Source organism: Mauremys mutica, chromosome 7, assembly GCF_020497125.1.
Source record: "Mauremys mutica isolate MM-2020 ecotype Southern chromosome 7, ASM2049712v1, whole genome shotgun sequence".
NCBI lineage: Eukaryota > Metazoa > Chordata > Testudines > Geoemydidae > Mauremys > Mauremys mutica.
Genome location: NC_059078.1, coordinates 1,035,902 through 1,048,461, shown reverse-complemented (window position 1 = coordinate 1,048,461; position 12,560 = coordinate 1,035,902). Strand labels below are relative to the sequence as shown.

The window sequence follows — 12,560 nt, the reverse complement described above, 5'->3', positions numbered from 1 at the left end:
AGGAGGGGGGTTGGGAAAGATTTCTGCCAGGACTGGGGGGGAGGGGGATCCTTGTTCGGTGAAGGCCATTTTAAGTGTAAGTCGCCCGCTTAGCCAGACAGGGCAGAGAGAGACGGAGCTGGGCAGACAGCCTTAAATCCTGCTGTCCAAATCCTGGGCTCCCCCCTCCCCCCAGCCCTGCCGGTGCCCCTCACTCCCGACCCGCAGCCCCTGCCAGCCCAGCCCTGGGCCCCCCAGCCCTGCCGGTGCCCCTCACTCCTGACCCGCAGCCCCTGCCAGCCCAGCCCTGGGCTCCCCCCCCAGCCCTGCCAGTGCCCCTCACTCCTGACCCGCAGCCCCTGCCAGCCCAGCCCTGGGCTCCCCCCCCAGCCCTGCCGGTGCCCCTCACTCCTGACCCGCAGCCCCTGCCAGCCCAGCCCTGGGCTCCCCCCCCAGCCCTGCCGGTGCCCCTCACTCCCGACCCGCAGCCCCTGCCAGCCCAGCCCTGGGCTCCCCCCCCCGCCCTGCCGGTGCCCCTCACTCCCGACCCGCAGCCCCTGCCAGCCCAGCCCTGGGCTCCCCCCTCAGCCCTGCCGGTGCCCCTCACTCCCGACCCGCAGCCCCTGCCAGCCCACCACCCCTGGACTCTCCATATGCCTCAGTTCCCCTCATTGCTATTTCCCCTGCCCGCCCCCAGGCCGGGGCCGGGTCTGGGCAGGTTGGAGCCCACGTGGCCCGTGACTAATCCCGGCGCGGGGGGGGGCCTGGCCCGGCCCGGCCCGGCCCATTAGCGGCGGTGCCGCGGCACGTGACTGGAGCGGACCGGGCTCCCGGGAGCGCGGCGGGGCAGAGCCGGGGAGCAGGTGAGGGGCCCGGAGCGCTCTGGCTGCGCCGGGCGCGGGGCCACGGTGATGGGCGCGCGGCTGGTCTGGCGGGGAGCCCGCGATGGCGGGGCGGGCCGGGCCGGGCCCTTCTGCGCTTGGCATCGGTGCGGAGGCCCCAGGTGAGGGGCGGCAGCGGGCCCCGGGGGGGCTCTGTGCTGCGTCCCCCCCGCACGGAGGGGCAGCGGGGCCCGGCTCAGCAGCGCCAGGTGCCCGGCTCGGCCCCGCGCGGGGCTGGGGGCGCGGATTGGGGCCTGACGGTGCCCTGGGGCCGGGGCCGGGACTGGGGCGGGCCGCGCTGGGCACCGGCCCCCGCTTCTGCTGGGCGGAGGTGGGATGCGGGGGATGGGCGATGCGGAGGGGTGGCGGGATGCGGGTTATGGGGCAGGAAGGGGATGGGAGATGCGGGGTGATGGGGCGAGAAGGGGGTGGGACATGCGGGGGGATGGGGCAGGAAGGGGGGAGGTGGGGGGATGAGAGATGCGGAGGGGTGGGAGGAAGGGGGTTATGGGGCAGGAAGAGGATGGGAGATGCCGGGGGGGTGGGCTGGGAAGGGGGCAGGTGGGGGGATGGGAGATGCAGAGGGGTGGGGAGATGGGGGTTATGTGTCAGGAAGGGGGTGAGGGGATGGGAGATACGGAGGGGCCGGGGGATGGGGGTTATGGGGCGGGATGGGGGTGGGAGATGCAGAGAGGTGAGGGGATGGGGGTTATGGGGCAGGTAGGGGGTTGGTGGGAGGATGGGAGATGCAGAGGGGTGGGAGGATGGGGGTTATGGGGCGGGATGGGGGTGGGAGATGCAGAGAGGTGAGGGGATGGGGGTGATGGGGCGAGAAGGGGGTGGGACATGCGGGGGGGATGGGGGAGGTGGGGGGATGAGAGATGTGGAGGGGTGGGAGGAAGGGGGTTATGGGGCAGGAAGAGGACGGGAGATGCCGGGGGGGTGGGCTGGGAAGGGGGCAGGTGGGGGGATGGGAGATGCAGAGGGGTGGGGAGATGGGGGTTATGTGTCAGGAAGGGGGTGAGGGGATGGGAGATGCGGAGGGGCCGGGGGATGGGGGTTATGGGGTGGGATGGGGGTGGGACATGCGGGGGGTGGGGCAGGAAGGGGGCAGGTGGGGGGGATGGGAGATGCAGAGAGGTGAGGGGATGGGGGTTATGGGGCGGGTAGGGGGTTGGTGGGGGGGATGGGGGTTATGGGGCAGGAAGGGGATGGGACATGTGAGGGGGTGGAACATGCGGGGGGATGGGGCAGGAAGGGGGCAGGTGGGGGGATGGGAGATGCAGAGGGGTGGGAGGATGGGGATTTGGGGACAGGAAGGGGATGGGGTGGGAGATGCAGAGGTGAGGGGATGGGGGTTATGGGGCAGGTAGGGGGTAGGTGGGAGGATGGGAGATGCAGAGGGCAGGGAGGATGGGGGTTTTGGGGCAGGAAGGGGATGGGGTGGGAGATGCAGAGGTGAGGGGAGGGGGGTTATGGGGCAGGTAGGGGGTTGGTGGGAGGATGGGAGATGCAGAGGGGTGGGAGGATGGGGGTTTTGGGGCAGGAAGGGGATGGGGTGGGAGATGCAGAGAGGTGAGGGGATGGGGGTTATGGGGCAGGTAGGGGGTTGGTGGGAGGATGGGAGATGCAGAGGGGTGGGAGGATGGGGGTTATGGGGCAGGAAGGGGATGGGACATGTGGGGGGGTGGGGCAGGAAGGGGGCAGGTGGGGGGGATGGGAGATGCAGAGAGGTGAGGGGATGGGGGTTATGGGGCGGGTAGGGGTTGGTGGGGGAGGTGGGGGTTATGGGGCAGGAAGGGGATGGGACATGAGGGGGGGTGGGACATGCGGGGGGCATGGGGCAGGAAGGGGGCAGGTGGGGGGATGGGAGATGCAGAGGGGTGGGAGGATGGGGGTTTTGGGGCAGGAAGGGGATGGGGTGGGAGATGCAGAGGTGAGGGGATGGGGGTTATGGGGCAGGTAGGGGGTTGGTGGGAGGATGGGAGATGCAGAGGGGTGGGAGGATGGGGGTTATGGGGCAGGAAGGGGATGGGACATGCGGGGGGGATGGGGCAGGTGGAGGGATGGGAGATGCAGAGGGGTGGGAGGATGGGGGTTTTGGGGCAGGAAGGGGATGGGGTGGGAGATGCAGAGGTGAGGGGATGGGGGTTATGGGGCAGGTAGGGGGTTGGTGGAGGGATGGGAGATGCAGAGGGGTGGGAGGATGGGGGTTTTGGGACAGGAAGGGGATGGGGTGGGAGATGCAGAGGTGAGGGGATGCGGGTTTTGGGGCAGGAAGGGAAAATGGGGAGTCTGGTTCGTTGCCGCCGGTGAGGTCATAGAGCATCCTAGTCCCCGAGTGTCTCCCAGCTCCTCAGCACCAGCCAGGCCGTTCATGAGCGCTGAGCTAATGCCTGGGTGTGCTCCCCGCACGCTCCTTGCACGCTCCCCACCCAGCAGCCCCCCACTGCCCTGGGCACATTCTGGGCAGTTGGGGCCTCAGGTGCACACCAGGCCCTGGGTGAGTGGAGAGAGGCAGAAAACAGTCAGAGAAAAGCAGGGCTGGAAGGGACCTGGAAAGGCCCCGGTGCCCAGCCCCCGCTCAGTGGGGCTGAGGGTCCCCGGTGCCCAGCTCCCGCTCAGTGGGGCTGAGGGTCCCCGGTGCCCAGCCCCCGCTCAGTGGGGCTGAGGGTCCCCGGTGCCCAGCCGTGCCCTGTCACAGAGTTAATAGAAATCAGAGAAATGTTGGGGGTGAAAAAGACCTTGAAAGGGCAACTAGTGAAGTCCAGCCCCCGCGCTGGGGCAGGGCCGCATAACCCTGGACCATCCCTGGCGGGGGGTTGTCCAACCTGTGCTCAAAACCCTCCAGTGACGGGGATCCCACAGCCTCCCCTGGAAGCCTATTGCAGAGCTTAGCTCCCCTGAGAGGGAGAAAGGGTTTCCGAATATCTACCCGAGATCTCCCTGGCTGCAGATTGAGCCCATCACTTCTTGTCTGGCCTTCCATGGACATGGAGAACAATCGATCCCCGTCCTCTTCAGAACAGCCCTTAACAGACGTGAAGACTGTTCTCAGGTCCCCCTCAGTCCTCGGCTCTCCAGGCTAAACAGGCCCTGGTTTTAAAGCTTTCCTCCCAGGGCAGGTTTTCTAAACCTTCCATCATTTGTGCTGCTCTCCCAGGATTGTCTCCAGTTTGTCCACATCTGCCCTACAGTGCGGCCCCCAGACCTGGACACGAACCCCCGCTGAGGCCTCGCCAGTGTCCCGCTCTGCTCGGCAATCCCCTCCCATGTCTGACATACGACACTCCTGTTAATACACCCCAGAATGACACCAGCCCTTCTCCCAGCTGCAGCTGGAGGCTGATGTGCCGTGCAGGATCCCCAGGCGGGGGGCGAGAGAGGCAGTGCCAGCCCTCGCTAGCTATCCACCTCACCATTGCTGGGGCCTGGCTTATGGGTCCTGGGCGGGAGTTCCCCAGTGGTCCGAGCAGGCAGCGAGCCAGGCAGCCACTGCTCTCTTTGCGTCTTTGCTGGCTGACCTTCCTCGTGCTCTGAGATGTGGGGCGAAGGGCCCTGCTGGGCTGAGCTCCATGGCTGCGGGGACAGTAGCTTGGCTTTGGCGCTGCTGATGGCAGCATTTGCCTGGCCTAAGACCTGCCATGCCCACCAGAGACAGCCTGGGCCCGGCTGGAAACAGGCCAGGGAGAGGAGGGGCCTTGCCCGGGGGCTGGGCAGCGAGAGCTGGGGCATGGCAGGTCTCTCCGTGTTGCAGAGCAGGGACCCTGTGCCCAGAGTGGGGCAGTGAGGAGTTCAGGTGTGGGTGGGGTGGCGGGGGGGCTAGAGCCATGGGGCCCTGTGTCGTGGCTACCCAGAACGTGTCAGAGGGAGAGGAGAAGAGCCTGGCTTGGCTGGAGATTCTGTCATTCAGCAACAGCTCTGGGCATTCATCCCACTGCAGAGCTCCGCCCTGTCCTTTGGGGGTGGCCCTGGCCCCACAGGAGCTCAAGGGCAGAGGCAGGGTCAGCAGTGGCCAGTGCTTCAGCCATGGCACGGCCCCCCCTGCCCGGGCACCAGCCCCCCCAGACCCTCCACTTCCCCGAGACACCCATGAGAGCGTCCACACTGGGTCAGACCCAGGGTCCATCCAGCCCCGTGTCCTGTCTGCCGACCGTGGCCAATGCCAGGTGCCCCAGAGGGAGTGACCAGAACAGGGAATCACCAAGTGACCCATCCCCTGTCGCCCATTCCCAGCGTTTGGCAAATGGGCCAGGGACACTCTCCCTGCCTATGTCAAGCCAGGCCCCCCATTGCCCAGCACAGGCCCTGGGCAGCAGGTGCCCGGGGCTGGAATTCAGGAGGCCCCAGGCCTGTGCTCAGCCTGCTGGCACTGTGGCGGGGAAGGGTTAACAGCTGTTTCTGATCAGGCGTGCTGGGCTCCATTAGCTGTGCCTGAGCATCCCCATCACCGGGCTGCTGCTGGAGCTGGAGCTGGAGGATGCTGCCAAGGTGAACTTGGCCCTGGGCTGCCTGGGGAGAGGGGCCGGGGCCTGTGGTGCCTTGAGGCGGCCAGCTGCAACTCCTGTGTCCCTGCGTGGCGGCCCCAGGGCTCGCTGACTCTGCCAGCCAGCTGGGAGGGGGCCTGCGCAGGGCACTGCTGCAGGGAAGTGCACAGCCTCCCTTGGCACAGCAGGGTGGTGGCTGCACCTTCCCCAAGGAGGACTGATCCGCTCCCCTAGTGGTCCCGCTGCCCCCACCTGCTCTGTGCCGGCTGTGCAGCAGTGGGTGCCATGGGGAGGCAGGGGGCAAAGCCCCCGGGCTGGGTGCCCACACTAAGGTGGGAGCTGGAGCCTTGAGCCCAGCCCTGCAGCAGGGGCTGCTAACAAGGTTCCTCCAGTGGGGAGGGGAACCCTGGGGAAGGAACAACAGGCCTGAGCGTCCCCTTCTCGGGGGCAGTGGGCAGGCTGCCTGGTCCAGCCTGGGGAGGCTGGCGCCCTGAGATTTGACAGGAGATCCAGCAGCTGGGGGTCTTCGCAGCATCCAGAAGAGCAGATGGTGGTGTGCATGCAAGCTGGGGCTGCTTCTGCATGTGCACGGCTCCTGGCTCCACCCCCTCCTCCCTCGCTGGCTGCAAGGCCCGACTGCTCTTTTCCAGGCTTCTCGGCATGTCGTCGTCTCTGGCTCTGCCTGCCATTTTCCCCGCTGGCCCGGGCACTGCACGGCACGGCCCATCCCCGAGGGCCGGCTCGCCCTTAGGCTGCCTCTTGCTTTCTCTTGCAGGGTGAAGAGCAGGGAGCAGTGTGCCATGGCGACTGCAGCGCAGCTCCTTGCCTGGAGCCTGGTCCTGGGGCCGGCGCTGCTCCCAGCCTCTCCCCTGCCCCAGCCGTTCAGCAGTGAGCGACACTCCAGGCCATGGGCTGCAGGAGCCTCCCTGGGCCCTGGCTGGGTGCAGGAGCTGGCTGGGTGGCCCCCTCTGGGCAGCCCCTCCGAAGAGGCTCTCTGGACCCGCCAGGATCTGCCAGCCCTCTCCCCATTGGCGCTGGCTGCCCCAGGGGGGAGCCTGGTCTTCAGTGGGGCTGGAGAGCCGGATGATGAGCTGTGGCGAGGCTCCAATCCTGCCCACTCTGCAGCCATCGGCCATGACGCGGGGACCCCCCCTGCCCCAGCAGGAAGCTCTGCTCTCCCACCCCCGGCGTGGCCCCTGCTCCTGGGGGCTGACGACTCTCAGCAGACGCTGGAGGTGCCCCCGGCTCCGGGACCTGCTGGCACTGTGGGCGCTGGCCCAGCCACTGCCACGTTCCGGGGACACACTGGGCTTGGCTCGGGGAGCTGGCCCTTCACGCCCACGCCGGGCTCCGGGGCTCTGAGAACCGAAGGCAGCCCAGGAGCCTTGGCTTTCGAGAGCAGAGAACGGCCCTCGGGCTCAGAGCCCAGGAGCCTGCAGCCAGTTTTCCCCAGCCCGGCCAGGCCTCCTGGGGCAGAGAGCAGCCCAGGCCCTGCTGGGCAGGACAGTCCTGGCACAGCTGGGACGCCACACCCCAGGCCAACGGTGTCCACTGTCACCTTGGCGGCCAGGCCGGGCTCCGCAGCAGGAGCCAGCAGCGCCGAGGGGTGGCAGGCGGCAGACGCAGGCCCTGGGAGCGTGGGTCAGGAGGGCCAGCCTGTGAGCTGGGCTCCAGGGAAGGGGCAGCCGGCCCCTCAGGCCAATGTCCCCCGGGAGCCCAGGGAACCCCTGGAGCATGTCTGGGAGAAGGGCCGGGCTTCCTACACCCAGGGTTACTCCCTCCCTCCCTGGGGCAATGCCCAGGGGCTGCCCCCGCACCCCACAGGCAGGGATGGCCAGCCCCAGCCGGAGGCATGGTGGGTCCCTGGAGCCAGCCTGGCTGCTAGGCCTGCTGCTACCTCCCAGCCGCAGCAGACGCCTGGAGCAGAGGGCTCCATGGCTGGTATGTGGCCTGGTCTTCCTCCCGCTGTGCTCAGCGCTGGCCGCCTGGCAGAGCCGGCTCCCCCAGCCCCCGGGAGCCCCACCTGGAGGCTCACCCCAGCCCGGACGGAAACCAGAGCCCCGGCCTGGACAGAGGGGCTCTCGGCTCATCAGAGAAGCACTCGGCGGGCGCTGCCTGGATCCGCGACCCAGCCACCGCACCTCCCCAGGAAAGCTGCTCCTGGTGCAGAACAGGGAGCGGAGCACCCCCACGCCAGGCCCACCCTCCACACCAGCCTGGGAACGTCGCCTGCCCCAACGCCTCCTCGCCCAGGTACGTGTGAGTAGCCCATGCGGCTGCTGGGGGCTGCTCCCGGGGTCCCCTCCCTGCCCTCCTTTGGAGCCACGGGCACCTCCCCATGTTCCCACAAGCCTGTCACCCCTGGCCGGGGGCCTCGCCCTCTGCCAAAGGCACTGGGATGCCCCTTCTGCTGTCCCACCCTGTGGCCGCGGGAAAGGCTGGGGCAGCAGCACCCATGGGTGAGCGAGGCTGAGTCTGCACGGCCGTGGGGCAGCAGGTGCAGCCACCTGAGGCCCCCGGGCCCTTGGTTCTGTTTCAGGGGCTGCAGCAAAGGAGGAGATTGGGGCCCCACAGCGAGTCCGGGGAGCGGTGGACCCAAGAACCCCCGTGAACGCCACCTCCACGGCCCCCTCTGCCCCCAGGCTGCCGCCGCCGGGGACGCTGCACTCAGGTGATGGGGGACCCCGCCCCTGTGCCTCAGCCAGCCCTTCTGTCCCACCACCACAGGCAGCTGGGCCTGGGGGCTGCCCCGGCAGGGCCTGGGCACCGTGGGCTCAGAGATGGCCCCAATGGGTCCCAACCAGCCCAGTCCTACCCCGCCCTCTGCGGACTGAGGATGCAGAGTTTAGAGGCGCTCCTGGGGGGTGCTGGGACCCGTCTTGCGAGGTGCCAGTGGGGCTGTCGAGGGGCTCCCCCCCGGCACCTCTGGGGGGGTCAGGCCCTGGCAGCCTGAATGCCTGCAGAGCAGAGGGGCTCGTCAGAGGCCTGGGCCAGACAGGAGCTGTAGGGCCGGCTGGGCTTTGGCCCCCAGCCAGGCAGTCGGGGGGTCACAGGGGCACTGATGGCGTCAGAGGAGCCAGGCTGGTCCCTAAGGGGATTGGGGGCAGGGAGCAGCTCAGTGACAGCTTCAATCAGGGCTGTGCCTAGTGATGGTGTTAATCCCCTCCCCCCCCCCCCCCGCCCATCCGGCTGGGCTTTCCGTGGGCCCTGATCCTGCCTGGGACAAACCCTCGTTCCTGGGGGCGGCACGGAGTGCAGGCCTGGCCCAGCACTGACTCACTGCAGGCCCGGCCCTGGGCCCAGCTCTCCCATCTCTGTGACGGGAGCAGCCCCAAAAGCTGCGGGCAGGAGGCGTCTGCATCAGGGCTGCCTGCAAGAGCCCCGCAGGGGCAGGACCGGCCTCGGCCAGGTGCTGGGAACAGGAGCAGGGAACAGGCTGGGCTGGAGCCGGAGCTGGCAGCACGGCCCTGCAGGCCCCTCCCCGTGCAGAGCATGGGTGCTGGGCGGGGGGCTGGCCACAGCACCCTGGGTGCAGTGAGAACGCCGGGCACAGCCAGAACCGGAGCCCGGGTATCTGCCGCTGCGGCCGCAGGGCACTGTGGGTACTTACTGAGCGGGGGCCAGTTACCCACAGGGGGTTGGCAGTGGGGGCACTTGGGTGCGTGCCCAGACCCCGCAGGGTGGGTGAATGGTCCAGGCCCAGGGGATTTCCCCCCCTGCCCCAATGCAGGACAGGGCTTGGCCCAGAGCCCTCAGGGAGCTGGTGCGGGGAGCGGGGCAGGGCTCCCTGCTGGTGATGGGCTCGGCCGTGCTGGGAGGGGGAACACCCTGCCCTGTCCATGGGCGCCTGGGGCTGAACTTGTCAGGGAGAGAAGGATAGAGCCCCTCTCCCTCCCCCTGCCCCAGCACTCAAGTATCTCCCACGGCAGCCCCAGGCCCATTGCTGCTCCTGCTGGTGCCCAGCCCCGTTGGGAGGTCCAGAGGGGACGGGTGAGGGGCTCAGGCTTCTGCCCTGGATGGGGACCCTGGCAGCAGCTGATTGGATGCAAGGAATGGGGCTGAGCAGCAGGAGCCCTGGCCGGCTGCTGGATCCGCTGGCAGAGCAGTGCAAAACTGGCACCGAGATCTGGGGGGCGCAAGGGGGCTGGAAGCCTTGGGAGGGGAGAGGGCCAGCGGGTGGGGAGCAGCCCAGCTGTAGGACGTTCTGCAGGGAGGTGGCACACGCCGCCCTGGTGACAATGTGCTCCTTGCTGTTTGCAGATGGGACCCGACCTCCTGGCCATGGCAGCACCACGGCCCCCGTGCCCACCCCACCCCAGTCCCCAGCCACTCCCCAGCGGGGTCTGATCAGAGTCAGCACCCAGCGAGCTCTCCAGCGCCCCCCTCTGCCCAAGCCTGGGCCCAGCGTCCCAGCCACGGTGCCTGCCTCTAGCCTGCCCTGCCCCCATGCCAGTGGGGCCTGCAGCCTCCTGCAGCCCAACCAGACGCTGCTGCGCTGGGCTGACCTGCAGCGCACGCTCGGCTTTGCCTGGGAGCTGCACGTCTATGGCGCCAGCGCCCTCTTCCTGCTGCTCAGCCTGGTCTGCGTGGCCAGCCTCATCGGCTCGCCCCTCCTGGACCTGCCCCACCTGCCCTACACGCTGGGTGCCAACGCCCTGCTGCTGGGTGCCGGCCTGCTCCGCGCCACCTTCCTCCTCAGCGACCCCTACGGCGCCAGGGCCAGGCTGCCCGCCCCGGCCGTGCGGCTGCTGTACAACGCGCCCTTCCCGCTGCTGCTCAGCGCCTTCGCCCTGCTGCTGCTGCTGCTCCTGCGCGTGGCCCAGCTGCAGCTGCTGCCGCCCCCCCTGCAGAGCCTGCCCCTGCTGGCTGCGCTGGCTGCGCTCCAGAGCACCGTGCTGCTGGGAGCCGACCTGCTGAGCCCCGTGCTGAGCCCCGTGCTGGGCGTGGGGCTGCACCTGCTCTCCTGCGCCTGCGGCACCTCCCTCATGCTGGCCAACCTGGCTGCATATTGGCAGCTGCGGCCCCAGCAGGCTGCCAGGCCGGGCGAGGCCCAGCGGGTGTCGCTTGGCTGTGAGGACCCCCAGGAGCTGCCTGGCCAGGCGCTGGGCCCCTGCCCGCGGGTGCTGCTGGGGTGCAGCGCTCTGGGGCTGCTGTGCTGTGGGCTCCAGGCCTACGGGGTCCTGTGGCTGGGGGCGGTGCTGGGCCCGCCAGGGGAGTTCTCCTGGCTCTGGTGGTTCGTGCAGTTCTGGTTCCGAGTCTGCGAGCTGCTGCTGGCCTTTGGCCTGTGCTTCGTGGCCTCACACCCCTTCTGCCAGTGCTGCGGCTCCGCTGACCACACCTGCTGGGCCAAGCTCGTCCGCCACTTCTGCACCTACCGCAAGGCCGAGGCGCCCGAGTACCCCAACAACTGCTACGACTGGGCCAATGGCATGCAGGAGCGGGCAGCCAGCACCGACATCAGCAAGAGCCTGATCCGCAACCCGCCCGAGCAGCTGCACCTGCGGGCGCTGAAGGACAGCAATGAGGGGAGGGCGCCTGAGGCCTTCTCTGCCGGGGGCTCCCCCTCCTCCCTGGGCCGGCCTGCGGTCAGCCCCAAGTGCCCCAATGCCGCGCGCGTGGGGCGCTCCTACACCAGCGTCTGCTTCGAGAAGGAGTCGGTGCTGTCGCTGGGGGAGCTGGAGTTCCGCCCGCCCTCGCCCATCAGCCTGAGCCGCAGCATCGATGAGGCCCTCTTCAAGGAGCACCTGGTGCGCGACAGCATCTTCCTGCGCTCCAGCCTGCAGTGCCCGGGGCGCCTGGCGCGCCAGGACTCCTGCTCCTCGCTGCGCAGGAGCCCTGCCCTCACGCCCATGGCCGAGCCCCTGCTGCCCGCCAAGGCCTGGCAGCGGCGCAGCAGCGACCCCGACTACCTGTACAGCCTGGCCCGCTGCAGCTCGCTCAGCGACCTGCCCTCCCAGAGCGCCAGCCTGCCCCCCAGCAAGGGCCTGCCCAGCGAGCCCCCCACCGAGGGCGCCATCTCGGGCAGCTCCCTGGACAGCTTCTCCAAGGGCTCCCTGAAGATCAGCTGGAACCCCTGGCGGCACGGCCTCTCCTCGCTGGAGAGCCTGCCCCTGGAGGAGACGCCCAGCCGGGCCCCGCTGCTCCCCGAGGAGGCCCCGGGGCCCAGCACCGCGGCAGGGGCCGCAGACTCTGAGGGCGAAGCCAGGCGGAGCTTCCTGGCGCTCAGCAAGCAGGTGGATTCCCGCAGCCTGTCCAGTGACACCATTGAACTGTGAGGGGCAGGGCCAGGGCAGCCCCCCTCAGCACCGTGCGGAGGAGAGCAGCCGGCGCCCTGCCAGGGGGAGCCCACGACTGAGGGCTCCCTGCTGGCCCCAGCCTGGCCTAGTGCCAACCCCCAACCCCCATCAGTGATTTTTATGGAGATCTATTTTCCCAGCTCAGATTTTGCACTGGGGGGGGGGGGGGGCAGGGAGCTGGGCCAGCCCAGGAAACACGAGCACGGGGGGGGGGAGGACTTACTTTCCCAGCCCACGCTGCAGAGCCAGGCCGGGGCTGGGGGCAGCGCTGGCTCCGGCTGAGTGAGGGCCAAGGCCAGGGAGGAGCACCCGGCCCATGGAGCCAGGGCTGCTGCAGGGGGGGGCAGGTGGCCTTAGCTAAGGAGGACCCAGGGGCACGGCAGGGCTGAGTCCCCCACCAGGGAGCAGCTCTGGGGTGAGGCTGCCCCAGGGACCAGCACTGCACAGGCACCATGACAGGAGCTCCCTGCCCTGATCCCAGGGGGCAGCCCCCACCGGGCCCCTGCCTGCAAAGAGGTGCAGGCCCAGGGGTAGGGGGGGCTGTGGCTGTGGGTCTGTTTGTGCCAAAAGAAGGAAATAAACTTGCTCTCACGAGCCCCCCCGCGGTGCTGGAGCATTTCTTCCCTGCAGCTGGGCCCGTCGCAGGGGGGCGGGCAGGGGGATCGCCCGGGGCTGTACCCTGCAGGGCGATCCCCTGGCTGCATGCTGGGGTCGCGGGGGAGGGGGGGACAGGCCCTGCCAGTGCCCTGCATTATGGGCTGGGGTGGGGTTGGCTCCCGGTGGCCCCCCAGCCCAAAACTGGCCCCGGAGGCAAATGAAGGGTTCCTGGGCCAGAGCAAGTGTGGGGGGGGCGCCTTCCCCATCCCACTCTGCACCGTCCCCAGGCCCCCCCAGCCCATGTCTCCCATAAGCCGGTT

At 69.1% G+C, this 12,560-nt stretch overlaps 1 protein-coding gene across 3 annotated transcripts; it reads left to right on the top strand.

Moving 5' to 3' along the window:
- Positions 1-797: 797 nt before the first annotated feature.
- On the top strand, positions 798-12,215 carry PRRT3 (proline rich transmembrane protein 3). Of its 3 annotated transcripts, none has more exons than XM_045025160.1 (4): positions 798-842; positions 6,123-7,600; positions 7,887-8,018; positions 9,608-12,215. In XM_045025160.1, the coding sequence occupies exons 2-4, from the start codon at positions 6,148-6,150 to the stop codon at positions 11,620-11,622; spliced, it is 3,600 nt and encodes a 1,199-aa protein (XP_044881095.1). In that variant the 5' UTR covers positions 798-842; positions 6,123-6,147; the 3' UTR covers positions 11,623-12,215. The 3 variants fall into 3 exon arrangements, with proteins under 3 accessions (XP_044881095.1, XP_044881096.1, XP_044881094.1); XM_045025161.1 differs by lacking the exon at positions 798-842 and adding an exon at positions 1,152-1,191; XM_045025159.1 differs by lacking the exon at positions 798-842 and adding an exon at positions 3,155-5,351.
- Positions 12,216-12,560: the final 345 nt, after the last annotated feature.

Excerpts from the sequence above, each read along its gene's own strand:
- PRRT3 (XM_045025159.1), top strand. Across the intron at positions 7,601-7,886 it reads CCCAACGCCTCCTCGCCCAG|GGGCTGCAGCAAAGGAGGAG; the intron begins GTACGTGTGAGT and ends GTTCTGTTTCAG. Across the intron at positions 8,019-9,607 it reads GCCGGGGACGCTGCACTCAG|ATGGGACCCGACCTCCTGGC; the intron begins GTGATGGGGGAC and ends TGCTGTTTGCAG.